The sequence below is a fragment of the Strigops habroptila genome, chromosome 3 (assembly GCF_004027225.2).
Source record: "Strigops habroptila isolate Jane chromosome 3, bStrHab1.2.pri, whole genome shotgun sequence".
In the NCBI taxonomy this organism is placed as follows: Eukaryota; Metazoa; Chordata; class Aves; order Psittaciformes; family Psittacidae; genus Strigops; species Strigops habroptila.
In genome coordinates, this window is record NC_044279.2 from 6,766,397 (window position 1) to 6,791,169 (window position 24,773).

A 24,773-nucleotide genomic window follows, 5' to 3' on the forward strand; every position below is an offset into this window, starting at 1 on the left:
CTTGAGCACCTTCCTTACGCTGCAGTGACACAGTGAGGGATGAGCTGCTCTGAAAATTAAACAGCATTTTTATTGCCATTATTCAGCCCAGGCCTGAGAGCCTGAGCAGTTAAAGGGACGCTTTTTGTTAGTTACATAATTCCAGATAAAAATACCAGAATCATTCCTACAAATACTTTTGCTCTACGAGTAAAGCAAAGGACCTGTATTACAAGGAGAGTCAGACTTCCGAGCCACCCGAACGGGGCAGCTTCCAACTGCATTTCTCACTTCATAAAAGGGACTTGAAGTGGTTTTTCTGTTGCATGCTTGAGGGCCAATGCATAGGTGTAAACCCTGGCATCCACTGCCAGGTGCTCTTCTGCTACCAGCTCTGGAAAGAAAGAAAAATACAATTATGAGATTGTTTAAACCCCTCCTCTGCAGCAATGCAACTCCTTCACTACAACAAAGCTGTACAGCGTTACAGACATGCGTTCTCCATGCCAGCACCTGATGCTGTCACTAGCTCTGCCCTGGCTGAGTCTCTCACAGCTTTTTAAGACAGAGTTTTCTCAGATGAGAAAGGCCATGAGGAGCTGTGAGGAGGGAAGCTAAAGCTTTCTCAAAGTGCCTTTAACATGTCAGCAAGCTCTTACCATCAATTCTTTGCAGTAGGTCGTTCTTTGGAATTGAAATAACTTCCACAAATTCTAGGAGAGAACAAAAGTGTTACACGCCTTTAAATTCGCAAACAGTACAGGAAGTTACCTCAGTGTCCTGTTCCTTACAGTTTAGAAGGGAAAACCAACTGACTTCATGCTCATCAGCATCCAAAAGCTGTTGAGCCTTTACATATTGCCAAAAGGCTGGTTAAATGGGGGAAGGCAGGGGCTGGGGTCATTAAAAAACAGGTTTGGCAGAAAGAAACTGGGAAAAAGAGTGTAGCTGACAGCCATGGAGGGTCAGAACCCTTCTGAAGGGAGACCTTCTCCCTTCTAGAAATGGGAAACATGCTGCAGTAGATTGTTGTTTGGTTTCTACAGGTACAGCAATGGATTATAGATGCATTTGAAGACCAAAACAGCACAAAGAGTTTGTTCTCAATGAGTATGTGTTGGCTTACTCCTCCCCTGTCCACCTGAATTCACTGTCTTTGGGGCTTCCTCTACACCTACTGTGGATTCAGTAATTTGTATGTCCTGAGATACTGGTGCTATAGGTGCAATGCTTGAGAGAACTGATGCAATAGTGCCGCATGTCTAGGACAAAGTCAGTCTCATGCATGTTTGATTAGGGCCAGGAGATGACCAAGCCCAAATAAAAACCAGTTTTAACTGACATGTTCTCAGTAAAACCTGCCCTACGCAGCTCACTCTTGACCTTGCTGCCAATGGGAGCAGTTACCCAACGTACCTCCATCATCTGCAAGGAAAGTAAGAAAAAGTACTAAGTTAAGGGTTTCAACATACATAGAGCTTACAACTAGAAAGCATTCTGATAGCTGACTGTGAGTGACACTGGAGTTACTTCCAAGGTCAAGCCACAACTAAGAGGAATATCAAGGTTCACAGGTGCTTATGGCCCCCACTGAAGTGTGGCACCCAGATTTCTCATTGTGGGTTTCCCAACACCTGAACATCGAGGCCTCCCCAGGGAGTTCAGCAAAGAAACACAGGTCTGCCTATCTAGACTGCAGGATATGATTTAAAGGCTGTCCAGCATCTACATCAGGTGGGACAGATGTCCCTGCAGTGGTAGGGACAGTTCTTTCAAACCCATCCTTTTGTTACCCTCTTGAATTTTCACACAAATGGCACAAAACTCACCCAGTTTTTGCTTAGGTCTCGTGTTCTCAGCATCATCCCCGTTAATGGTGACGCTCACAATGTGCGTGGTGCTGTTTGACAAACCCGGGTCCAAGCAGAGAGCTGCCAACAAGCACATGCAGAAGTTAAGTTGTCAAAAGCACAAGTCAGGCACCTTGACTTTTTACCAAAAGCTTTCACGGAAGTGCATCTGATACAGTAGGAGAACATGTATTTGGCATATGTTCAGGCTGGAAGGGTTGTGAAAAGTTTGTCTTCACAGGTTTCTGTGCTTTCAGAGCTTTTACAGATCCCTTGTAAGACTTGTTTTCCACAGCTGGGTTTACTTGCCATCCCACAGGCTGCAGGTTAAACTGGGAACTACAATTCCCGTATAGACTTCCTCAGTTGAGTCTAATCTGTCTCCATCTCAGTCCCCAGTGTGTTGTATCTGGTAATCAAGAGCCAAGTCTCAACTATAATGACATTTACTTGAAACCCTAGGGAAGCTGCCTCACCTTTCTACCTTCTTAAGTTTTATTTGTGATCCTCATTTTGTCTTCATTTTGCTTTGGATTGGCAACAATCACATTCCAAAGGATCTCTGGATTTACTCCAATTATTCTCTCCTTTCTGGCTGCAGAACCTGAGCGCTGTCAGCTCCCCACAGCAGCACGAGGTGACCTCCACTCAGGCTGCATCACGTAGCTATTATTTCATACCTAAGTTCACAAAAGCTGTTCACATGAAGTCCAGCAATTTAGACCTTCCTACTAAAATGCTAAATAACAGCTTGAACAATTGGGGTTTGTGTCAAAGATCTTAATTAACAGCAAGGTTTTCCCCTATAGACATCAAACTGTCACTTCAGTCCTGCATGATAACAGGAATCCAGCTACTGCCTCAGCAAGGACCAGCCATGGGATACTGCTCCCTGCTCATCTGTGTAGAGTTTCCTGCTCAGCCCTTTTTCTTTTAGAGCATTGCAGACATTCAGAGTACCCGTCAAAGGCAGAATTAGCTTTGGGTGGGAAATAAAAGAGAAAGCAAAGACCTGGAGTACATTCAATGACCTCCCCCTTGTACCCTGTTTCTTCCTCCAGCTCTCGCAACGCAGCGCTTTCTGCAGTCTCATTTTCCTCAATGAGGCCTGTGAGATAAATAACACACAGGAACAACTGAGAGCAAGCACTTGACCACAACACCCATCCCAGGTCGAATCCAGCCTTAGGGAAGAGGTGAAACATCCTCACTACACTACTTTTACAGAGGGATAAAACTGAAGCATTAGGCAGGATTCCAGCTCCTGGATTCATCAGGCTGCTGCCCACGTCTTCAGCTGATTGTCTACAGAAGCCTTCCCAGGCTGATTATCTGCCACCTTCCCAGGAAACAGCATTAATATCCTCATGAGGGAAAGAAGCCAAATGCTTTGACTCTTAAGGAGTGGAGGGAAATGCAATATTCTACCAGACTGCTGTGCAAAATGTCTCCAATCTGCTAAAACGAGCCCATTTTGCATCCTTCATCACCAAATATTCCTATTTGGGAATAGCACACTGAGCTACAGAGCTCACCACGGTTTTCCAGTTAGAGCTGCTTCATTGAGACTGACACTCCAAGCACATCTAAACACACTTAGCTGTCAGCTTTCTGTGGCATCCTAATGCTCCAACCACTTACCTGCAGGAAATTCCAAGCAATAGCCATTAATTGGGGGCCTGAACTGCTTCACGAGGACAATGCAGTCGTAGTGGAGGGTTCTCTGTAGCACCGCTATCACTGCGACACCTACGAATAGCCACGGAAGACACAAGGACATAGAATGAGAGCACAGCAGAAAGTACTTGGTGCTAGATCTGGAAAGGAGCACAAGCACTGTTACTCTGGGCATTAAACGTTTAGATGCCTGCTCCAGAATGCTGAGCTATGGATTTAACCTCATTCTATCAAGCATGGTGAGAGATAAAAGCCCAAAATGGGATCTTCAAACAGCAAACGAGCCACATGTACCAAGCAAGACTGACTCAGCCCACCAGTACCCAGTGAAGTGCTCTCTTGCCTGCAGATTGTTTGAGAGCCAATGCATGGAACTCCCCTACTCATTCCCTTCATGGCTAAATCATCTCCCAAAAAGAACTGTATCCCAAGCCCCTCACAGCAGGCCCTATTCACCAGGCTGTGAGCTTCTCTCTGCCAGGGCACCCAGGACATCTTTGAAATTGTTCCACTGTTCTAAAGGGAATAAAATGATCTTGGGAAAACACTCCTACCAGTAAGGTTCTGGCTCTTCAACACTGACATTTTTGCATTTCGTTAGCTCAGAGGTATGGCAAACACTGCTCAGCTATTTGTTCCACATCTTCATTCATTCATAGAATTACAGAGTGGTTTGTGTTGGAAGGGACCTGAAAACTCATCCAGTTCCAACCCCTGCCACGGGCAGGGACACCTTCCACTAGAGCAGGTTGCTCCAAGCCCCTGTGTCCAACCTGGCCTTGAACACTGCCAGGGATGGGGCAGCCACAGCTTCTCTGGGCACCCCGTGCCAGCACCTCAGCACCCTCACAGGGAGGAACTTCTTCCTTATATCTAACCTTAATTTCCCCTCTTTCAGTTTAAAGCCATTCCCCCTTGTCCTGTCACTACTTGCCCTTGTAAAAATCCCCCCTCCAGCTTTCTTTTCAGCCCCTTTAAGCACTGGAAGCTGCTTTAAGGTCTGTGAGTTTATCACAAGATCTTTCCCAGGAAAAAATGCAAACAAAAGCACCAATGTCTTACCATCAGCTGAGACCCCCTTTTTGTTGCTAGTACGCTTTACAGTTTCCCAAGTTCTGTTTAACACAGAGGAAAGAACAAATGAATATGTAAGTTGTCTTCTACCCTTGATTGATACTTTCATTTAGAAGCAAAATAAACCATCACACAGTGAGGCCCTATAAGCAAGCAGTCAGCCTTAGGCAGGCCCTGGCACATACTGGCACTGTAAAATGTCTGTAGTATAATTTTGATCAGCCTATTTAAAGGAGGGAGAGAGAAAATAGTTGATTAGGGATTGTTTAAGATCACTAAAAATAAAGGGAAGATATGAGTGATTGTCACAAAACAGGCAAGTCTTGTACAAGTGATCCTGGAAAAGTGCAAAAATAAAGCAATTCATACATAAAACATGTCAGATTTGTAACAAAAGCATGTGCATTTTATCTTTTATCCTGCTTTTACATAAGGTTTATATAGTATAAATATGCTTAGCTTGGTTACGTGAGCGCACAAGGAGCACACAGGCAGGGAAGACCAAAGCTTCTCTCTCAAAGTAAGCGATGGGATGAGCAAAACCCCCCAAATCCACCAGCAATAAAAATCCTTTCACAAACACTCCAATCTTGGCTATTTTTTACAAGGCTTCTGTGCTGATCAATTGGGAGGCACTGGAGAAGTCCAGCAGCAGAGAATCTAACACATCGAGGGATGTAAAACCACATTGTCACACCTAGAAAAATACAGCAGAACTAAGGCATGCCAAAGGATTGGACAGGCATGATAATACATGAGAGGACAGTCATTTGTCAGTAGTACCAGCACCATGAGCAGGAGAAAAGGAGCCTCAGTGAAGAACCAAAAAAGCCATGGGGCAGACTCTGGCCATCACAGTCTAGTTGTGTGGCTAGAACTTGCTTCTGCCCAGTTGCAAGGCACTGGAAATGCCAAGTAAACCAGAGTCCAGTGTGCCCAGAAGGATTTAGGAGGCCAGTTCAATCCCACATGCCAGCACTTCTGCTAGAGTAAGAGGTTTTTTCATCCAAACAGTACAAACTCTAAAGGAATTGGAGAGTGAACAACTCTCATCTTGTGTTGAGTAACAGGTTTGGAATGCTCCTGTTCTCCAGCCTGGGGCTAGGCTGTGTGATTGGGAACAGTACAGGAATCTGAAATGCCAGAGAGGCAGTTACCTGGTTTTACCAAAGGGATCAGTGTAAGTTGTTTCTTCAAGCTTCAACCATTTTCTTTCTGCAATTACCTGAAATACACAATTTTATTTGGTTAAATACATTATAAGATTAATCCCAATTTAGGAACTAAAGGGAGAAACAACGCGTCTATTTTTGGATGCTTTTGAGGACAAACTCTCAGCAGTGGAATACCTGCAGGAACATGCAACAACACTCCTGCAGCTAATCCAGAAACAACACATTTACTCCAAGTTCTTGAATAGGAACAGAAGATAAGCCCAGTAACTTCTCTTAAAGTGACTTTATAAGCAAGTTTCAATGAATTCACTGGGATTTTATGCACTGGAAAGTCCTCATCTTTTTTAGAAGGCCTTTGCAAAGGTCATGTTTCAAATGAAAAAGGGTGACTGGTCTGCACAGACTTCAGCTACGCTGGTGATCATGACTGCCCACTTCTCAGAGAGCATGGCCTATGCCTGAGCATGCAAGACTGAAAACCAAACTGTTCTGAAACGTTTCTTGCTGTGATTTCAGACCGTGGCCTTGTGGAACTGCTGTTTTCTGTAAGCAGTGATGCACACCTGCCCTTTCAGCATTTCTGAGCTGCTGATTGAGAGTTTGGCATTAATGTTATTACAAAGTGTCTTTTCTGAGCTAAATGAGTTTATTTGCCCTGGGTATTAGCCCAGCAAATTACTCCTTTTAATGTAACTTGTATTTTAAGGTTTGCTGAAGGTATGGGCAGACAGGATGGTCTGTAGAATCTTGTATCAAGTTGGCCATAGGTCTGACCACAGAAACCAGAAGGAAACAGGAAGATGAACAAAGCACTTCCCATTATCTAATGAGACACATTGCTGACAGCAACGGGGCAAGTGTAAGCAAGGGGAAACTTCATCAAGTTCAAGAAGGGCAAGTGCAAGGTCCTGCACCGGGGTCAGGGCAATCCCAAGCACAGATACAGGCTGGGCAGAGAATAGACTGAGAGCAGCCACGAGGAGAAGGACTTGGGGGTGCTGGTTGACGAGAAGCTCAACATGACCAACGATGTGCACTTGCAGCCCTGAAACTAACCGTGTCCTGGGCTGCATCCCAAGAAGCGTGAGCAGCAGGTCAAGGGAGGGGATTCTCCCCCTCTACTCTGCTCTCATGAGACCCCTCCTGCAGTCCTGTGCCCAGCAATGAGGCCCCCAAGACAAGAAGGACATGGAGCTGTTGGAGTGAGCCCAGAGGAGGCTCCAGCTGCTCTGAGGGCTGGAGCAGCTCTGCTCTGGAGCCAGGCTGAGAGAGCTGGGCTGGTTCAGCCTGGAGAAGAGAAGGCTCCTTAAGGGGAGACCTTAGAGCAGCTCCAGTGCCTAAAGGGGCTGACAAAAGAGCTGGAGAGGGGCTGTTTACAAAAACTAGTGACAGGATAAGGGGGAATGGCTTTAAACTGACAGAGGGGAGATTCAGATTAGATAGGAGGAAGAAACTTTTCCCTGTGAGGGTGCTGAGGCGCTGGCACAGGGTGCCCAGAGAAGCTGTGGCTGCCCCATCCCTGGCAGTGTTCAAGGCCAGGTTGGACACAGGGGCTTGGAGCAACCTGCTCTAGTGGAAGGTGTCCCTGCCCGTGGCAGGGGTTGGGACTGGATGAGCTTTAAGGTCCCTTCCAACCTAAACTGTTCTATGATTTGATGATTCTATGAAATGAGGATCTGGAAAAAAACCCCAAAACATAAAATTGTAGCAAAGGATGAAGTCTGAGAGGCCATTCACGTGGCTGGCAGACTGGAATGCTCTAGCGCAGGTCAGGAGCTAATAGGGCCTGTGTGGCCATGCAGATCTTGAACTTGAAAGTGAGAGATTCACCAACTGAAAAAAGAATGTAGAGAAACAAAATGTAACCTATGATGCAGCTCTAATTAGGGTGCACAGGCACAGCACAGCACCAGTTGGGAGCAGGAGTCAAACCAGAAGCGATTCAAGTATCCAGGAAATTATAAATGAGCTGGATGAACTCATGTAATGTGCTCTTCGGAAGAACTATTTGCCAGGCAATTGAAGTAACAGTAGCACTCCCATGGTTGCAAACCTGCCACACGTGTTTTACATGTAGGAGTTTTGGCATTTCTTTTGGAAAGCATAATATTTCCATGTAACAGGAATTGGAAAAGGAGAGCTCTGTGTTCTCGAAAAGGCCTACTAATGGCTTTGTGGTCACAAAACCAGCAGGAAAGGAGATAAAAGATATTGTGCTCCTTACAGAGACAAGAAATAATTCAGTTTGGAAGCATTTAGGTGTACTTTAAATAGCTCCTATGTCAGTGCAGAACTAGAGTACAGGAAGATCCAGAAGAAAAATAGATGAAAATCATGTTCCAGTGGTTGTCCAAAGAGAGGAATACACTTCAGTGAAGTAAACACAAATGTTTTGTGTTCATGAATGTCTTTAAACATTGCAGAGAACACAAAGAGATAGATTACAGGTGGTCCCATATCGCTGCAGCATTCAACAGAACTGGAGGATCATTCCCCCTGTCACCAAGTTATTGCTAAGCAGAAAGGGGGAAATGGCTGCAGTCAGAACAACATCATTGTCCCCAGGAATCTTCAGGGAAAAAGCAATCCCTGGTCTGTAAGAAACGAGACCTGTCCACACTCCAAAAAGACAGAAGAAAAATAAAAAGTAGGGTACAAAAGAAGCAACATCAAACAAAATGCCTTGGTTTCAATCAGGTATTCCTAAGTACAGCTTTTAGCCTGCCACAGAGCTCCCAGAAACAGGAAGAACAAAATCAGCTCCACTTTGATGGAAGAAGATATTCCAACATCAGACCATGCAGCTACTGAAGAGTTACAGAACCACTTTCAATACAAGGGCCACTGGCAGAGGCATGGTTAATACTTTCCTGTATTAATTCCACAGAATGACCGAACAAATTAAATAGCTTAAAATAATAAAAGCTAATTCCAAACTTCCAATGACACCAGGGAGTACAACATTCCCAAGGAGAGGAACTAAGAGGCATTATGAAAAAAAGAGGATAAAATTAAAATGTTGCCTGCAAAAACACAGGTCTTTATAGAAAACCCCAAAAGCTTAGAAGGATTAAACCCCTTATGCTTGAGAAATGTTCACATTAAACAACCATCCCATGGGAAGAGCCATAAACAGACTCCAACACCACAAGTCTCTTGTCTCCTGAAAAGTTTTTTACCTTGAAACCTAGAGAAATTACAAGACTGGGTGTTCATTCCAAGGAAGGAATGCTGGATAAAAGAAACTACATTCATGTTACAGCAACAGCGTGATGCTGTTGCCACTTTAACACCAAAGGTTAACTTCTAAGAATCTACTCAAAGGAGAAGAGAAACAAATAGAGGCAGTTTAAATGAGGGTGCTCCTAATAAACACCCAGGATTACCTCCAAATTCCTTCCTTGGGACTTAATATCTTCTGATTCTGTGAAGATGTGAGCACAATATTATTTGAAAGCTCTTACTACCTCCTTACTAATGTCTTTAAAGAGCAATTCTCTAAATTCAAACCCTTGCAGAAAGCATCAAAGAAGGTACAATCCTAAATGTGAAGGCAACTCCTAGTTGCCTTCATCATCTTGAAGGAATGGAAACCAAGGCTGAGCATCATGATCCACCGATGGTACAGTCTCTCAGAGGTATCAGCATTACTACCGAACTCTGCAAACAGCCTGGACAGACAACACAAGAAACAACTGCAAAGTCCCCCCTGAAAAGCAGCTTAAAATAATGCAACACTGTAGATTCCTCTTTCCCCACTGATAATTGTTGATTATTTCAACAAAGAGAAATGCCACCCTCTTTGAAACTCTCTGCCCATCAGGAAGAAGTGTTTTGTCTATTGAACAGATTCTTACAAGCACACAGCATCTATAGCATTTCTTACTCTGCAGTCACCGAACTCTGCTCAGTCTCAAATCGTCATTTAACAACAGAACGTGCCAAAGCCAAGCGTGTTGTACCTCTTCCTTCAGGACGAACTGTCTAGCAGGTTTTGGAACTTCTGTGGATGTCTCAGCTGCCATTTTCAGGAACGTCAGGCCTTTCCCCTCCTGAGCAAAGTCCAGGTTACTATAAAACAAAGTCAATATTTGCTTTCAGAGAAAAGTTAAAAGGTTCTGCATTCTAAATTAACAAATAAAACTTGCTGGAGAAAGTTAGGGACATGTGATGGCAAGTCAGTTCAGTTTTCAGCTCCACCTGATGGTTTCAGAGTCGAATAATTCAAGGAGAAGCAGAAGTTTGGGTCAGGGCCCTGACTTACATAGTTGTAACAGTCCAATCAGCTGCCAAGCGGCTACGCTGGCTGAAGACACCCTGCTTAACTATTCAAAGGTCAGACATACACAGAGATGAAATTGATCCGTTTCAGTCAAATTGTTTCATCCTGATGTGGGTGAAGTGCTCTGTCAAGACAGCACTGCCACAACAGGCCTACGCACTCCACTGTCAAAGTGGGAAAAAACCTTATATCAAGAAGATCTTGGTGGTAAAATCTGTCTGCTATTGAGAAAGGGTCAGAACTAGAGCCTACCTCCACCTTCCACGCATCACAAACACCTAAATGACTCAATCCTTCCCCAAAAAACAAGGTCAAAAAGTCACCTGTGTTGCAAGCCTAGGTGGCACATGCAGTTAGCGTGACCACAGCACGTCAGTCGTGCTTACTGGCGATGATGTGGCTAACACTGTCCAAAAGGCAACTGACCACGTGCCCAAAGCAATGCTCTGCACCTGCAGCTCAGTGCCTCAGCTCTGCAAGAAGATAAGATTGTCCATTCACTCTCCCAACCCAGTTCTAGTTGAAAGCCACATCAGGCAGCACTAAAATACATGCATTAGAGATTCACCATTAGCCCCCGTCTCACTGCGGAGCTGTGGGGCACTTTCAGCACAGAAGCTCTTATTTCAAGGAAGCTCAACTCTGACTTTAAGTTGTAATTCAGAAGTCCTGAAAATCAGCATGAATCCTGAGTAAAAAGACAGGACAAAGAAGTGAAACAGTTTAAACCCCAGGAGAGATGGGCTAATCTTAAAGATCTCTGTAATTCTTAGCACTGATGCTTGTAAAGTTGCCATAAAGTCAACAGGAATCTTTCTGATGACTTCAGACTGGGGTCTTCAGCAATAAACAGTACCAGAAGCAAGTGACCACTCTGTCATACCCAATTATGGCACTTTCATTTCTTACTTCATCTACATCCTTTTCAGATAACATCTACTCCACATTTGTGAAACATTTAAGAGCATGCAGCAACAATCAGCTTTCTTACATATTAGATTTGCTTTTAATTCCACAAAGTAGTTAAAGGGAATAGGTCCTACAAAATAGCTCTGTTTATCAGCAGGATTAAAACTAACGTACATAAATCCATTTCCACAGCATGTCCACAGGGCAGGCTCTTTCTTAAGACAGTCTTGTTGGATAAAGTGGTCTAACGTTCAGGTTGTTTTTATGCAACATAAGTCCTGAAAAGAAACCCTGACCTATTAAACCCAATTCTGTTCTTTCAAAAATATGTTCTATAATCCTTGCTTAAAACAATGAAGCTCCATCTTATAACTATGTAGGTTTTCTATCTACCTTACTACTACTTGTAAGAAAAACTGTTCTAGAACCTCACTTATCATTCAATTTCTACCCCACATTAGTTCAGTTTGCTGTTACCAGTTTGTTCTTGAGCCAGCAAACTCTCTTCACTCAGGATGTAAGAGCTGTAGCTGGACAACAGCCATGTCCCTTGCCGTGGCTCTCAAATACAAGATCAAGCTTTCCACCAAACCTATGCAAAAGAAGTGCATCCCAGCATAGCAGTTCCAAGAGATTCCTCATCATCCAGAGTAAACAGCCAAAGGAGGCTCTGTGTGATGCTGAAAGTTTACAGCTTTAAAAATAGAAACCCCTCATATACCTACCTACAACACCTCCTGTTTGGGAAGAATTAGAGCTTTTTTGATTGACTGTATAAAAATATCGAGAGAGCAGATAGCAAACCATATCCTTGTTAAACTCCTTTTTTTGATAAGGCTCCATAAATCTTCATCTTTTAGTCTCCCCTCACAGGAAATCCTGCTCCATTGATCATCTAATTTTTCTACATAAGTTTGGAAGTATCAGTGCATCTTTCTCAAATGTGGATTAACCCCAATTGTACCCTAAGTCAAACAAGCTGCTACAGTAATGGTTTGTAGAACAGTATTAATACTTACCTGTATCAGTTACAAAACCATACTAGAAGCTCATCTCATGGCAGAAGTTTTCAACACAGTTTTCTCTCTTCTGCAGTGGACAGATTCAAGGGTGGCTTATGACTGAAAACAACAAAAAATTATACAGCTTCAGTGGTTTGAATTATCACTAAAACCTAAACTAGAGAGGAACTCATCTGCAGCTTCTGTGGTTTTGATTTCCTCCACAAGTGGGTGCAATAACTCTATGTTTGAGCGACATCTTAAAAAGTTCCACCAAAAAAGGAATTTTTCCCAAATTCAGTAGACTGAATGCGAGTGAGAATTTCTGCTGTTAGAAAGCTGAAACACCATTTGGTTAAATGAAGGCTGCAATTCTGGTACCTCACATTAGTCACACTGTCAAGGGTGGCAACACCTTTTGTGCATAAACAAAATTAGCTCCAACTGAGAATTAAACTTAACACTACGGTGTTAGGTTTCTAAAGCCCTGTGTTAGGTTTCACAATAGACCCTGTCTTGTAGCCCTCAGGCAGCAAGGTTCTTCTGCTGGCAAATCAGGCTACTTGTTCCATTTATTTCACGTGGGGTCAAACTCAGACCAGGAAAGGGCATACCATTTATAAAAAGTATAACTTTATTCCTATGGCTTTTTACTTTACTGAGTAGCTTCTTTTCAACAAAAGATCTCATCATTCTACAGCTTCCAAATTATCCTTCCCAGGAATTAAAATCTTAAGCCAACTGCAGCCTGTGAATCAGCTTAGAGCGTAGCCAAGCTATGAGGGCTTTACCTTAACCTCTATCCAAGTCATGACAGAGGGATTAGCTTTTCTAAATCACTTTTCAAAAGCTATTCTCTGATCCAAACTCCACAACCCAGCTGACAGCAACCAGGTTTAATGTAAACTCAGCAATGGTGCCCTAAGGCAAGCTAAAGATAAAACAAAATACAGCATTTCTTATAAACAATGAGCAGAAAGCGACACTGGCAGAGCTTTATGCATGATACCAACAGTATGCTGAGGGTAAACATCACAGAAGCTCCTAAGTCACTTTAAACTTGTTACCATCAGTCAGTGCACTGAGATTTCAGCAATATGACTCTAGCAACAAACTCAATTAATTAGTGGAAGTTGATGAGAGAAGGAGAGGAAAATGTGGGGGAAAAAAATGTTTCATCTTTGTCATGGTACTTAGCAATGTGGATGATGCTCTCAGCACCAAAGAGAATATGGAAAAATAACTGGTTCTTGCCCTGCAGAACAGACAACAACAAAAACCATTTTGTATAAGCAGAAGAGGATGAGTGGCATCTCCATATTGTTATCAACCTTCCAGACAACTGATGTGTGAGGGCTTGGGGAGGCAGCTTCAAATGGCAGATGTGAGAGCATGGAAGCAACCCAGCCTTCCACACAGGGGACAACATGCAAAGAGATAACAGCTTAAAAAGAATGCATTATTCAGTCATTACTCGACCCTCCCCAAAACCATAGAATGGTTTGGGTTGGAAGGGACCTTAAAGCTCATCCAGTTCCAACCCCCTGCCATGGGCAGGGACACCTTCCACTAGAGCAGGTTGCTCCAAGCCCCTGTGTCCAACCTGGCCTTGAACACTGCCAGGGATGGGGCATAACAGTAATAAACCAAAACGCAGCCCTGCTTGACGAGAGAAAGGCAGCTCTACCGCTGCAGAGCTCCGTTATAACGCTGCAGAGATAAAACCTTACACAAGCAAACACAAAGCGGGAAAACAAAACCTGCCAGGCAGGAAAAACACCCGCAGCTCCCTTAAAGCCACCCTGGAACCCCCCGCTCGGGCCACGCACCCGTACGAGGCCGGGAGAGCGGCCCGGCTGCTGAGGGGAGCCGGGACCTGGAGCGGGAACAGCACCGGGAGCGGTCAGCGGTGAGGCGGCGCCTGAGGTGAACCGAGGTCACCGCTGAGGCGGAGCCGCGCCGTGTGCACCCGCGATGGCGGCCCGGGTAGCGCCGGGAGCGCCGGGAGAGGTTCCGGGCGGAGCGGGAGCTTCCGGGAGCGGCGGGGAGAAGCGGGCCGGGCCGGTTCGGGTGGAGGGGAAGGATGAAGAAGGAGCAGGTGGTGCACTGCCAGTTCTCCGTGTGGTACCCGCTCTTCCGGGCCGTCACCATCCGCAGGTGAGGGGAGCGAGGGGCGCGCAGTGCGGCTGGGCTGGGCGCAGGCCTAGGCCGGGAGAAGAGCGTGTGGGGTGAAGGTGGGGAGAGGTGTGGGGCTGGTGTCCATTGGGTTGTGTTGGAAATGAGCTTGTGTTGTGGCAGGGTTGGGTGAGATAGAAGGGACCTGTGTGGGGCAGAGCTGGGATGGAGGTGGGGAAGGCTGGATACCCACATCACTGCTGTGCCCGCTGGGTTGCTCAGAGAAACTGAGGCTGAGCACACCCAAACCAAGTGGCTCACTTCGTGTTTCTGTGTATTTCTGGAAGCTGCAGCAAATTCTGCAGTTTCTAAGGTGCTGCTGCAGGTCACGAGATGGTTTTGAGAACTGCCAGTAACTCGGGAAAGTCAAGCTTGAGCTAGTTGGATCAAAAAGTGCTGACAACAGGCTTTTGGTAATCAAAGCACTTAATCTTTTATGGTTTGTAGAGTTTAGCACATGCGTATGTTTGATAAGTTTAGTGATAGTCCTGCACTTTTGAAACATGCGGGTGGTATATGCAAGTTTTGGGTTGCATCTCGGAAGGGAAAGCTTTAGATTGGGCAACATGTTGTCCACTTCTCCACATGCACTCTTTCTTGGAATTCCTTGGGGTTTTGAAGGAGTGTGGCATTTTTGTGCATTTCACTTAAGATTTTTGCCTCTTTCTCCTCTACTTCCCTGGAGGGAAAATGGGCATTGATTTGTGGGAAGGAGTGAGAAGGGAGACAGAGAAATGGGTTTTTTCATAGCGTTAGAGAATAATAAAACACATCTAAATAATGGTATGTTTTAAGACACATTATTTGTATTCAACTCTTATTATTTTAACAAATAATATTCATAATAAGTTATTAAAGAAATTCTCATATTTTTTCTAGTGTTATACTTCCCCTACCAGAGAATGTGAAAGAATATTTGCTGGATGATGGAACGCTTGTGGTTTCGGGAAGGTAAAGAGTGTTTTCCCTCTCCCCTCCGACTAGCAATACTATTTGATATGTTCACAGCACTATTTTGTTTACACGTATCATATCTTGCATAATGAGTTTAAAATTTGACTAGTCTAGCTGCAGTAAAGCTCACACTGTATGAGCATGTGAGCAGGCTGGTGCTGTCAATGAAACGACTTGCTGTGCCTGATGCAGAACCTAAAATCCATGCTATACATTCATTCTAGACCAAGTGGAAACAGTTCTTTCAGTTTTTCTCTGTCTTTCTTTGTGGAGTTTACCAGTCTCTTGGGTGCCCAGCCTGCTGGTTTGCTTTGGTCGCTTTGATATGGTTAACTCAGTTCAGAGTTAACATCTCCTACACCACTAATGTGCCCGCTGCCTTATGCAGAGGTAAAGTGATGTTGCTTGAGTTTAATTGTCAATATAATAGAATCATAGAAAGGTTTGGGTTGGAAGGGGCCCTAAAGCTCATCCAGTTCCAACCCCCTGCCACGGGCAGGGACACCTTCCACTAGAGCAGGTTGCTTCAAGTCCCATCCAGTGTGGCCTTGAACACTGCCAAGAATGGGGCAGCCACAGCTTCTCTGGGCACCCTGTGCCACCACCCTCATAGTAAAGAGTTTCTTCCTAATGTCTAATCTAAATCTCCCCTCTGTCAGCTTGAAGCCATTCTCCCTTATCTTATCCCTACATGGCCTGTAAAAAGTCCCTTTTCAGCTTTGTTGCAGGCACCCTTTAGGGTTCCCTGGAACCTTCTCTTCTCCAGGCTGAACAAGCCCAGCTCTCAGCCTGCCTCCATAGTAGACGTGCTCCAGCCCTCAGATCTTCTTTGTGGCCTCCTCTGGACTTGCTCAAGCAGGTCCATGTCCTTGATGGGGGCCTCAGAGCTGGGCACAGGACTGCAGGAGGAGTCTTATGAGACCAGAGTAGAGGGGGAGAATCACCTCCCTTGACCTGCTGCTCACACTTCTTGCGATGCAGCCCAGGACACGGTTAGTTTCTGGCTGCAAATGCACATTGTTGGTTATGTTGAGCTTCTCGTCAACCAGCACCCCCAAGTCCTTCTCCTCGTGGCTGCTCTCAGTGTATTCTCTGCCCAGCCTGTATCTGTGCTTGGGATTGCCCTGACCCTGGTGCAGGACCTTGCGCTTGCCCTTGTTGGATTTGATGAGGTTTGCACTGGCCCACCTCTCGAGCATATCAAAGTCTGGATGTTATATATAAAATCCTAGTAATTACTGAGTTCATATAATCATTCACATACACATAATCCATGCGTGTGGCAAGGCTGAATGTCGTGTATGTTTGTATCCCTATGCCAAGATTTTGGATGGAGAAGAATGAGGTGGATAGATATTGTAACACTTGGTAAGAACCTAGGCCTTGTTCTTTGTCTTCTGATTAGAATCTCATTGTATGGCTTCCTTGTACAATGATTATTGCGTGCTACACCTTGCTAATGATCAGACCCAGAAACCAGTCCACACTCCATCATTTTCTAACTAGTAGTTTGCCTCTCACAGAGCAACCAATTAGGCTGTGAGGGTAAGGGAGCTGTGTCTAATTTCTCTGGAATCAATTTATTTAAAACTGAAGCTGTTTAAACACCCTGGAAAGATGAAAGGTCTTTTATAATTTATTCCTTTTTTTTTTTAATAAAAGGTATCCAGAAAATTAGAATTGTTTTTAAACCATTTCGTATAAGAAGCATTTCTGTCACCTGCTTCTGCAGAATTGTGCAACTTCTTTAGCAGCAGCTATTTATTTTGTAATAAGCCTTCAGAAAAGCTGCAACTGACTTTACAGCTGTGTTACACAAACATTTTGGGCTCTCTTCAGTCCAATAATGAACAGCTGGAGAATTGACTTAAATTATGCTTTTTAAGATGCTTCCAATTGAAAATCCCTTTTAGAAACCAGTTTTTCTTTGAGTTGAACTTTCTTAGCTACAAGTGAATGTGATATTGCATTCAAGGCCAAGATCGCTTTTAATCTTCAGTGATCCAATATCTGAGCTCTAGATCTCAAAACCTGAATTGATAGTTTAATCCCTATGGAAGTACGTTAAGGGGCTGCAGAGACTTAGCTTGTTGAAGAGTTGACTTTTGACAGAGACCTACGTTTTAACTTAAGCTGTTTTCTATACTGACTTGCTGAATAAGTCTTCAAGAGCTTGGTCTTCTCCTTTAAGATCTTCACACTCAGTTGTACTAGCTAAAAACTTCAAATGTCACCTAAAATTTCGAGGGAATATTTGCAGTCAAGTGCTTTCTTGTTTTGTAGCGCTTGCTTACAACTATCCCATCTGTGTAGAAAAAGGAACTTTTCAGGAAGAAACTAATAACTATGTTAGTAGGATCTTTTTGTTGCGTAGAGTGGGAGGACGTTTTCTTTTCAGACCCAGAAATTCACAGATCAACATCTGAAACTAAAGTTTTATGAATTTTTCCTTGGAAAAGCAGTATGGAGGCAAAGAGAATTTAAATAAAAGTTTAATTTGTGCTGCTGTCAGAGTACAGTGACGTTGGAAAAGAATCATTCATAGGGAGTTGAAAAGCTTCAGTTGCCGCATTTTCAGAACAGAAAGTTCTGAACAGATCTGCTAATTTGAAAGAAGCAAAGTGTTTTGGGTAGGGCGCAAGTCTAATGCCAGGGTGCTTGGTTTTCAGTTTTCTGTACTGGCTTGCTCTGATTTTTCTCTGCCAGGGGTTTTGAGGCTTAATCTTCTTACAAAACCATTTTGAGATCAACAGCTGGTAGATGCTGCCTCAGAGCAACCTTCAATATCTGAAGGGTGCTTACGAGGATGCTGGAGAGGGACTCTGCATCAGGGACTGTTGTAATAGGACAAGGAGTGATGGGCTTAAACTTAAAGAGGGGAAGTTCAGGTTGGATATAAGGAAGAAGTTCTTTACTGTGAGGGTGGTGAGGCGCTGGAACAGGTTGCCCAAAGAAGTGGTAAATGCTTCATCCCTGGCAGTGTTCAAGGCCAGGCTGGACAGAGCCTTGGGTGACATGGTCTGGTGTGAGGCATCCCTGCCCATGGCAGGGGGTTGGAACTGGATGATCTTAAGATCCTTTCCAACCCAAACCATTCTATGACTCTATGAGTGATATGGTCAAGTTAAACTCTAGTGCCTAATTTTTTTTCTGGCTTATTTTTTGTTTCAGAGAAGATCCACCAAGTCATGCTCAGGAGGGGAGTGATGATGCAGAGGAAATACAGGTCAGTATAAAAAACAACTTAATGACAAGTGTCTTGAGCAAAATATGAACGTGTATCCTTTTCTGCATAATTTATAGGTGAGGAGAGTGCTTCACAGAAAGAATAATCATGTGGTAGTTGCCTTGAAAAAAACCTTAAAAACATTATTTATAGTGTCATGGAAGGTTTAAAATGTTTCTGTGCTCTTTCATAAAGACTGCTCTCTTATTATTTCTTGATAATTGTGTTTGTAATAAGGAGCAGAGAATGTTGAAGGATGTTGGAACTGAACTTAATGCTGTTTCACGCCCTGAAAAGACAGGAGTACAACATTTGGAAGAGTTATTTCAAAAAACAATTAAAGCATCTGTCGCCACAGTAGCTCAGAAGTGTATTCCAGAAGAAAAATGCTGAAAAATATAAGTAAAAGTTGACAGAAGGTACAAAATGGGATGAAAAAGAAATATAAGTGAAACTAATGGATCATTTGTCAAAGGATGGAAGTGCTGGAGACAGGCTTTAGACAGGGAAGGCTGTGGCGTTCTGAAATGTCCAAGTTTGTGGTATAAATCACAATTAAAATACACAGGTGTCTTCCTTTATCCATGCTTTAGAATAGTACTTTGCTGAATATACAATATTTTTCCTGTCTTCATTTACAGCTGTATTAACTGAAGGATTGTGATGTTATGCTACTGGAGCTTCAGGGCAGTGATTTGATCCACATGTTTTAGGAAGCTAGATGAATTCTGATGTTCTCATAAATGATAAAGTTGCTCAGAAGACCAGTAACCTTGATTTCTTCTTGTTTTTAACAGTGGTCAGATGATGAGAATACTACAACACTTAAGGTAAGGTGCTAACATGTAGGTTTGCCTTTCTTCAACCTCATGATACAAACTAGTTGCCAGTTAGAGATATCTGTTGCTGTATTTAATGTTCTTCAGACCATTCTAGGCAGATGGCAGTGCGGATATATGTAACTTCAAAAAAGTTTTGCTGGCTTAATTTTGTTTAACTAAAAATAAAATGCTTTTCTTCATCCCCAACAATCACACACTTGTTAGACTATAGGAAATGAACTGGAGTATGGCTCTAAATATAGCTGTCTTTCATTTTCACCACTTTGAATATCTCCCAATTACTTAATCAGACTGGATACAGAAGAAACAAAGCCCCTGCAGCTCAGTTTTCAAATCTGCTCTTACACCTGTGCTGTGCCATTATTTCCTTTCTCTTGCTATCATTTTTTTTTTTCTCCTTCTTTTCCTGTCTTTATGCTCTCCTTACGCTGTGCCTGGCTTAGAATTCAGGATCATGATGGATACCAAGCAGGCATCTTTGATGGTAGAATCCCAGACTGGTTTGGGTTGGAAGGGACCTTAAAGCTCATCCAGTTCCAACCCCCTGCCACAGGCAGAGGCACCTTCCACTAGAGCAGGTTGCTCCAAGCCCCTGTGTCCAACCTGGCCTTGAACACTGCCAGGGATGGGGCAGCCACAGCTTCTCTGGGCACCCTGTGCCACCACCCTCATAGTGAAGAATTTCTTCCTAATGTCTAACCTAAATCTCCCCTCTTTCCCCCTTGTCCTATCCCCACATGCCCTTGTCAAAAGCTCCTCTCCAGGTTTCTTGCAGGCCCCTTTAGGCACTGGGAGCTGCTCTAAGGTCTCCCCAGAACCTTCTCTTCTCCAGGCTGAACAACCCCATCTGTTTTTACATCTTTTTTGAAACTTGCTCTTGCCCTATCATCGTCAGAGTTAATATACTTGTGTCACTTGTCTGCCATTGATACTGTTACTTCACTCCTATCAGCTTCCTCATGTTCAACAGCATTGAATTGCTCACAATGTATTAGGTGCAATATAAACACAGCCCTGATCTGAGTCATGCATATGCTAGCACAGAATTTATAGCCTAGATTATAAAACTATTTCATGCCAGATTTGCACATGCTAATAGCTTCAGTTCAAATATCTAAGCTTTGATAAAGTAGATGCTTTAGATCGTAAATTAGTCAGAACTAGGGTTTTGGTATCCATCTTATCTTTTGCAAATCTCATGCTAGTGCAGCTACAGAAATATCAAACTTTAGAATCAGGTTTCATTACAGTAGACAACACAATAAAGAAATACGTGTATGATACCCATCAGAAGGGTACAGGCCAAGTGGTTTCAGTTTAGCTATGTAAGCATTGTGATGTTTACAGCTAATGTTTTACTGGGGCTGGCTGGGATGGAGTTAACTTTCAGGTGTTGCTGAACACTGCTGGCATAGCATCAAAGCTTTCTCCTTTCCCGCTCTGCCCCATGCCCTTCCCCAGCAGGGCTAAGCAAGAGGAGAGAGGACAGAGCCAGGACAGCTGACCTAAATTGTCTTAAGGGATATTCCATACCATATAGCATCGTGCTCAGCAGTAAAAGCAGGGGTAGAGGAAGAAGAGCAGTGTTTTGGCCTCCAAGGTGGCTCTTGTTCAGAGACTAGCAGGGCTTTGTCTTTCGTCAAACCTGGACCTTTGAAAATGGTTAATAATGAACGTTTTCCAACCTAGTTGATTCTATGGTTTGTGCCCATGGCTAGCTCCTACAAAAATACACCTACATTTGGATAAAGAAAGAGGCTCTTGTAAGTAGAATTTCACAATATGCTCTTTACTATCTTGCAAATTTGATACATGATTGCTCTCATGACTCCAGGCAAATATGCTTTCTCTACCTGAAAACTAGGGACTGTTCTGAGGCCAGTGAGTGAATGGAAATAGTTTTCTGTACTTTTAAGTGTTGACTGTTACCACTTGGAAAGTGATGAAGAGAGTGAAGAAACGACCTGTGCAGAATGCAGAAGGGTGGGGAGCTGCATCTGGATTTACCATAGGAGATGAGAATGGATCAAGTAGATCACTATGTGGGTGCTGAGGCGCTGGCACAGGGTGCCCAGAGAAGCTGTGGCTGCCCCATCCCTGGCAGTGTTCAAGGCCAGGTTGGACACAGGGGCTTGGAGCAACCTGCTCTAGTGGAAGGTGTCCCTGCCCGTGGCAGGGGTTGGAGCTGGATGAGTTTTCAGGTCGCTTCTAGCCCAAACCAGTCTGGGATTCTGTGAAGTAGTGATGCATAAGGTGAACAGGGAGATACCAGGGAACATTAAGTGTAAAGAAGAGTGGGACAGGCTGGAGACTGCTGTTTTCTATTCGCTGTCAGCCTGGGGCATTCATTCATATCTTACTCATGGTAAATCCCAGGTTATATTGGTATTGGTTTCTTGGCTCAGGGAGCAATGCAGTGGTCTGTGGTTGTGATTATTTTGATTTGAAGACCTGCCTGAGGTGCCACATAGAACTTGTTTCCCTGTCTATGTTCTGATGAAGAATTAGCATATGGGATTATAGAAAAATCTTTGTTTAAAAAAATGTGCATTAATATTGATGGTTGCAAAGTTGGGCATTCAGAATTTAAGAAATGTTAAAATCGAGCTTGTTTATGCAGCCTTAGAGCTGTCTTCTTGTGTATATTTCTTCACTTGTATTAATCAAATGACATGATGGTAACATTTCCCCAGGGAAGTTTAGAATGTGCTGTTATTACATATACAGTGTGACTCCTGGCTTGGGTCAAAACGGGAAGAGATTGGGTCAGAATGCAGTGGATGAAGGGTTTTACTTCTTGCAGGAACAATTCCTAGAATTGACTGAAGCTCTAAAGATAAAGTAAAATAAGAGAAGTGCTTTCTCAGTTTTCCAGGGCTAGTTTCCCATGGAGACCAGGTGATGTACTAAGGAAAGGTTCAGAATGTTTGAAGTTCTGCCTAAGTCATTGTGCTAAAATGCAAGAGGGTTTTCTCAAGTGTTTGGATTTGGGGGGGCTGCAGAAAGCAGATGCCAAAGTGTATGAACTTGTTTGGTCACTTGTGTGGCTGTGAGGGCTTTGTTGGTTTAAAGACATCAATTAGCTTTAGCCTAGAAGTTATCTTTGAGTTGAGTTTCAAAACACTCAGGAGAAGCAGTGTTCTTGTATGCTTGTTATAAATCCTATTACATGAAAAATCTTTGACATATACCTGAAATCCTTTCATATTATTTTAAAGGTCGGCAATCTGGGGTTTTTTTCTACTGCACCACATTCAGAGTAGAGTTTATTGCATCCTGAGGAGTTTCTTTTTTCCTCTTGTGTTTACAATATTGACAATGTTCTTTACCAGACAAGATTTTCTAACCCAACCCATACCTTTGCAGTGTGTTCTCTGTTTTGATGCAATATATTGCTAAGGAGCTACTCCAAGACCTAATGTGAGAGCCGATGAGTTAAAGTATTACTAATACCATTTTGTAAAACTAAAGCTTCAATGAAAAGCTGTCACTTATTTATTGACTTATTTACTTTTGCTTTCTTACTGTGTTCCTAAATGCAACTGCAGAACTATTACAAACCAGCAATTATCTCTTTCTACCTTTTAATACTTTGACAGAATGCTACAATATTTGTATTTTAGATTTTTAGAGATGCTTAATTCTAACAAACTTTTTGAAAGCTTTCTTCTTTTAAATCTTCTTGGATGTTATTTGTATACAATAATCAGGTATAAACCAACAGGTAGGTGTTTAAGGTCTGTTTATTTGACTTGCAGCTGTTGCAGCTTTCATGAGGAATGTTAGGAAGTTTTGGGTTTTCCCTTAGATTCATGGAATCTTACCACTAATGAGAGAATTGGAGACATAGTCTCAATTTTCTCTGATTGAATGTCAGTGTTGATTCTTAAGTGATTTATTTCTACAAATACAGTACTTTGGGGTGGTTCTTGGTTCCTGATTTTGGACACATTTATTCCTTCTATAATATGTTTGATTTATTAATATGTTTATAATATTTCTAATGGTATTTGGAAGATGGCTACTCTTCCCTATTAAATATATTGAAGCTGATACTTTTGTTGTTGTTGTTCTTTGTTCAGGCACCTGAATTTCCTGAGTTCACAGCTAAAGTTGAAGAAGCAATAAGTTCCCTGGGTGGTAGTGTTTTTCCTAAACTTAACTGGAGTGCTCCAAGGGTAAGAATGCTGACTCCCAAAACTTGGAACAGATGTTATCATAAGGATTTCTTTGATTATTTGTTTTATCTTAATGCACTGGAAAGTAGAAGAGTGTAGTGACGAAGGAAGAAGTGATAGACAAGATATCAGTGAAGTATGATAGAGCAAATTGTTCTGGTGGATTAGAGCTAGATGGTGCACTGTTTGGTGAGACTGATGCAAGACAGCACTGGCTTTCTTACATAAAGCCCCCTGTCATTGTCACAGATAAGAGTGTGATGGTCAGGCTGTTCTCATTTAGGATACTAGCTGGAAACTCTGCCTGGGATAAAGGTTAAAATCCCCCCATTTTTTAAAAAAAGCAATAAACCAAGGGAAGTTCAGGTTAGATATAAGGAGGAAGTTCTTTACTGTGAGGGTGGTGAGGCGCTGGCACAGGTTGCCCAAAGAAGTGGTAAATGCTCCATCCCTGGCAGTGTTCAAGTCCAGGTTGGACAGAGCCTTGGGTGACATGGTCTAGTGGAAGGTGTCCCTGCCCATGGCAGGGGAGTTGGAACTGGGTGATCTTAAGGTCTTTTCCAACCCAAACCATTCTATGATTCCTTCTAGGTATATTTAGGTACTCTTAACTATACTTTAAGGATAGATGCACCCAAATGCGTTTGTATCATATTCCCAAGGGAAACTTGTGTTCAGTCAGGCATTCCAAGAAAGTGCCTGGAACAGGAAGGCAAAACTTGTTTTTTTTAAATGAATACACTCTGCTTTAAATGGAGTATTCCTAAGAAGAGCAATAACTATTCTGTCTCTTGTAATGTAAACTTCAGCAAATCAAGTTTTCCTCAACATAAAATAAATAATCTTCTGTCTGTATTTCAAATGCTGTATAATAATTAGCTAGATCTGCAGCTTGCATTCCTTCCTGCTGGTGAAGGTGCCGTTTTGGATAATCTCCTTTTTTGTTTAGGATGCCTACTGGATAGCAATGAACAGTTCTTTGAAATGTAAAGCTCTCAGTGACATCTTCCTCCTCTTCAAGAGTTCAGACTTCATCACTCGTGACCTCACTCAGCCGTAAGTAGATTTCTAGCAGTTTTATATATACCCAAACAAAAAACCCCCTCAACTCTCTGAGGGTAACTTTTCAGTTCTTTTGAAAGATCTTACTCTTTACAGCGATGATAAATATCTGATACAAACATACATATTCATGTTTAAAAGTTGTTCAGGTACAGTAGTTTCAGATATGGTAATAAGTTCCTTGTTCTTTGAAGTTCCCCCCACCCTTTCCTTCCTTCTTTGTCTCCCTTCATGGTGCAAAGATTAGTGCCAGTGTGAATTGCAAGGCAATTTAGTCCAATTTAGTGTGGAGAATTGCAAGGCAAATTATCTTCATTGTTACTTGCTGTGAGTGAGTCTCTCCAAGTAAACTAAAATTGTTTACCTAGCTTCAATCAAAAAGAGAGGAG

General features: G+C 43.0%; 2 protein-coding genes across 6 annotated transcripts in view; one reads left to right on the forward strand and one right to left on the reverse strand.

Moving 5' to 3' along the window:
- Window positions 1–50: 50 nt before the first annotated feature.
- On the reverse strand, window positions 51–13,926 carry NUDT5 (nudix hydrolase 5). 3 transcript variants are annotated; one of them, XM_030480472.2, is made up of 11 exons: window positions 13,777–13,926; window positions 11,966–12,067; window positions 9,718–9,826; window positions 5,738–5,805; window positions 4,569–4,621; window positions 3,471–3,578; window positions 2,842–2,937; window positions 1,809–1,910; window positions 1,396–1,404; window positions 639–692; window positions 51–373 (listed from the first exon to the last, which is right to left on the reverse strand). In XM_030480472.2, the coding sequence occupies exons 3-11, from the start codon at window positions 9,778–9,780 to the stop codon at window positions 267–269; spliced, it is 660 nt and encodes a 219-aa protein (XP_030336332.1). In that variant the 5' UTR covers window positions 9,781–9,826; window positions 11,966–12,067; window positions 13,777–13,926; the 3' UTR covers window positions 51–266. The 3 variants fall into 3 exon arrangements, with proteins under 3 accessions (XP_030336332.1, XP_030336333.1, XP_030336334.1); XM_030480473.1 differs by lacking the exons at window positions 11,966–12,067; window positions 13,777–13,926 and having other exon boundaries at window positions 9,718–9,911; XM_030480474.1 differs by lacking the exons at window positions 51–373; window positions 11,966–12,067; window positions 13,777–13,926 and having other exon boundaries at window positions 665–692; window positions 1,342–1,404.
- Window positions 13,927–13,946: 20 nt separating this feature from the next.
- CDC123 (cell division cycle 123) overlaps window positions 13,947–24,773 on the forward strand; it is a 40,514-nt gene continuing 29,687 nt past the window's right edge. Inside the window, exons 1-6 of one of the 3 annotated variants that reach the window (XM_030480469.1) lie at window positions 13,947–14,104; window positions 15,002–15,073; window positions 18,248–18,302; window positions 19,100–19,132; window positions 23,227–23,322; window positions 24,272–24,378. In XM_030480469.1, coding sequence (XP_030336329.1) covers window positions 14,031–14,104; window positions 15,002–15,073; window positions 18,248–18,302; window positions 19,100–19,132; window positions 23,227–23,322; window positions 24,272–24,378 — 437 coding nt within the window. In that variant the 5' untranslated portion in view covers window positions 13,947–14,030. The remainder of the gene's footprint in view (window positions 14,105–15,001; window positions 15,074–18,247; window positions 18,303–19,099; window positions 19,133–23,226; window positions 23,323–24,271; window positions 24,379–24,773) is intronic. The other 2 variants (XM_030480471.1, XM_030480470.1) reach the window with 2 other exon arrangements.

Coding starts and splice junctions, on each gene's coding strand:
- NUDT5 (XM_030480472.2), bottom strand. CDS start 9,780: ATGGCAGCTGAGACATCCACAGAAGTTCCAAAACCTGCTAGACAGTTC. Junction 5,806..9,717: donor AGTTCGTCCTGAAGGAAGAG/GTACAACACGCT, acceptor TGTGTATTTCAG/GTAATTGCAGAAAGAAAATG. Junction 2,938..3,470: donor TTGCTTGGAATTTCCTGCAG/GTAAGTGGTTGG, acceptor TTTATCTCACAG/GCCTCATTGAGGAAAATGAG.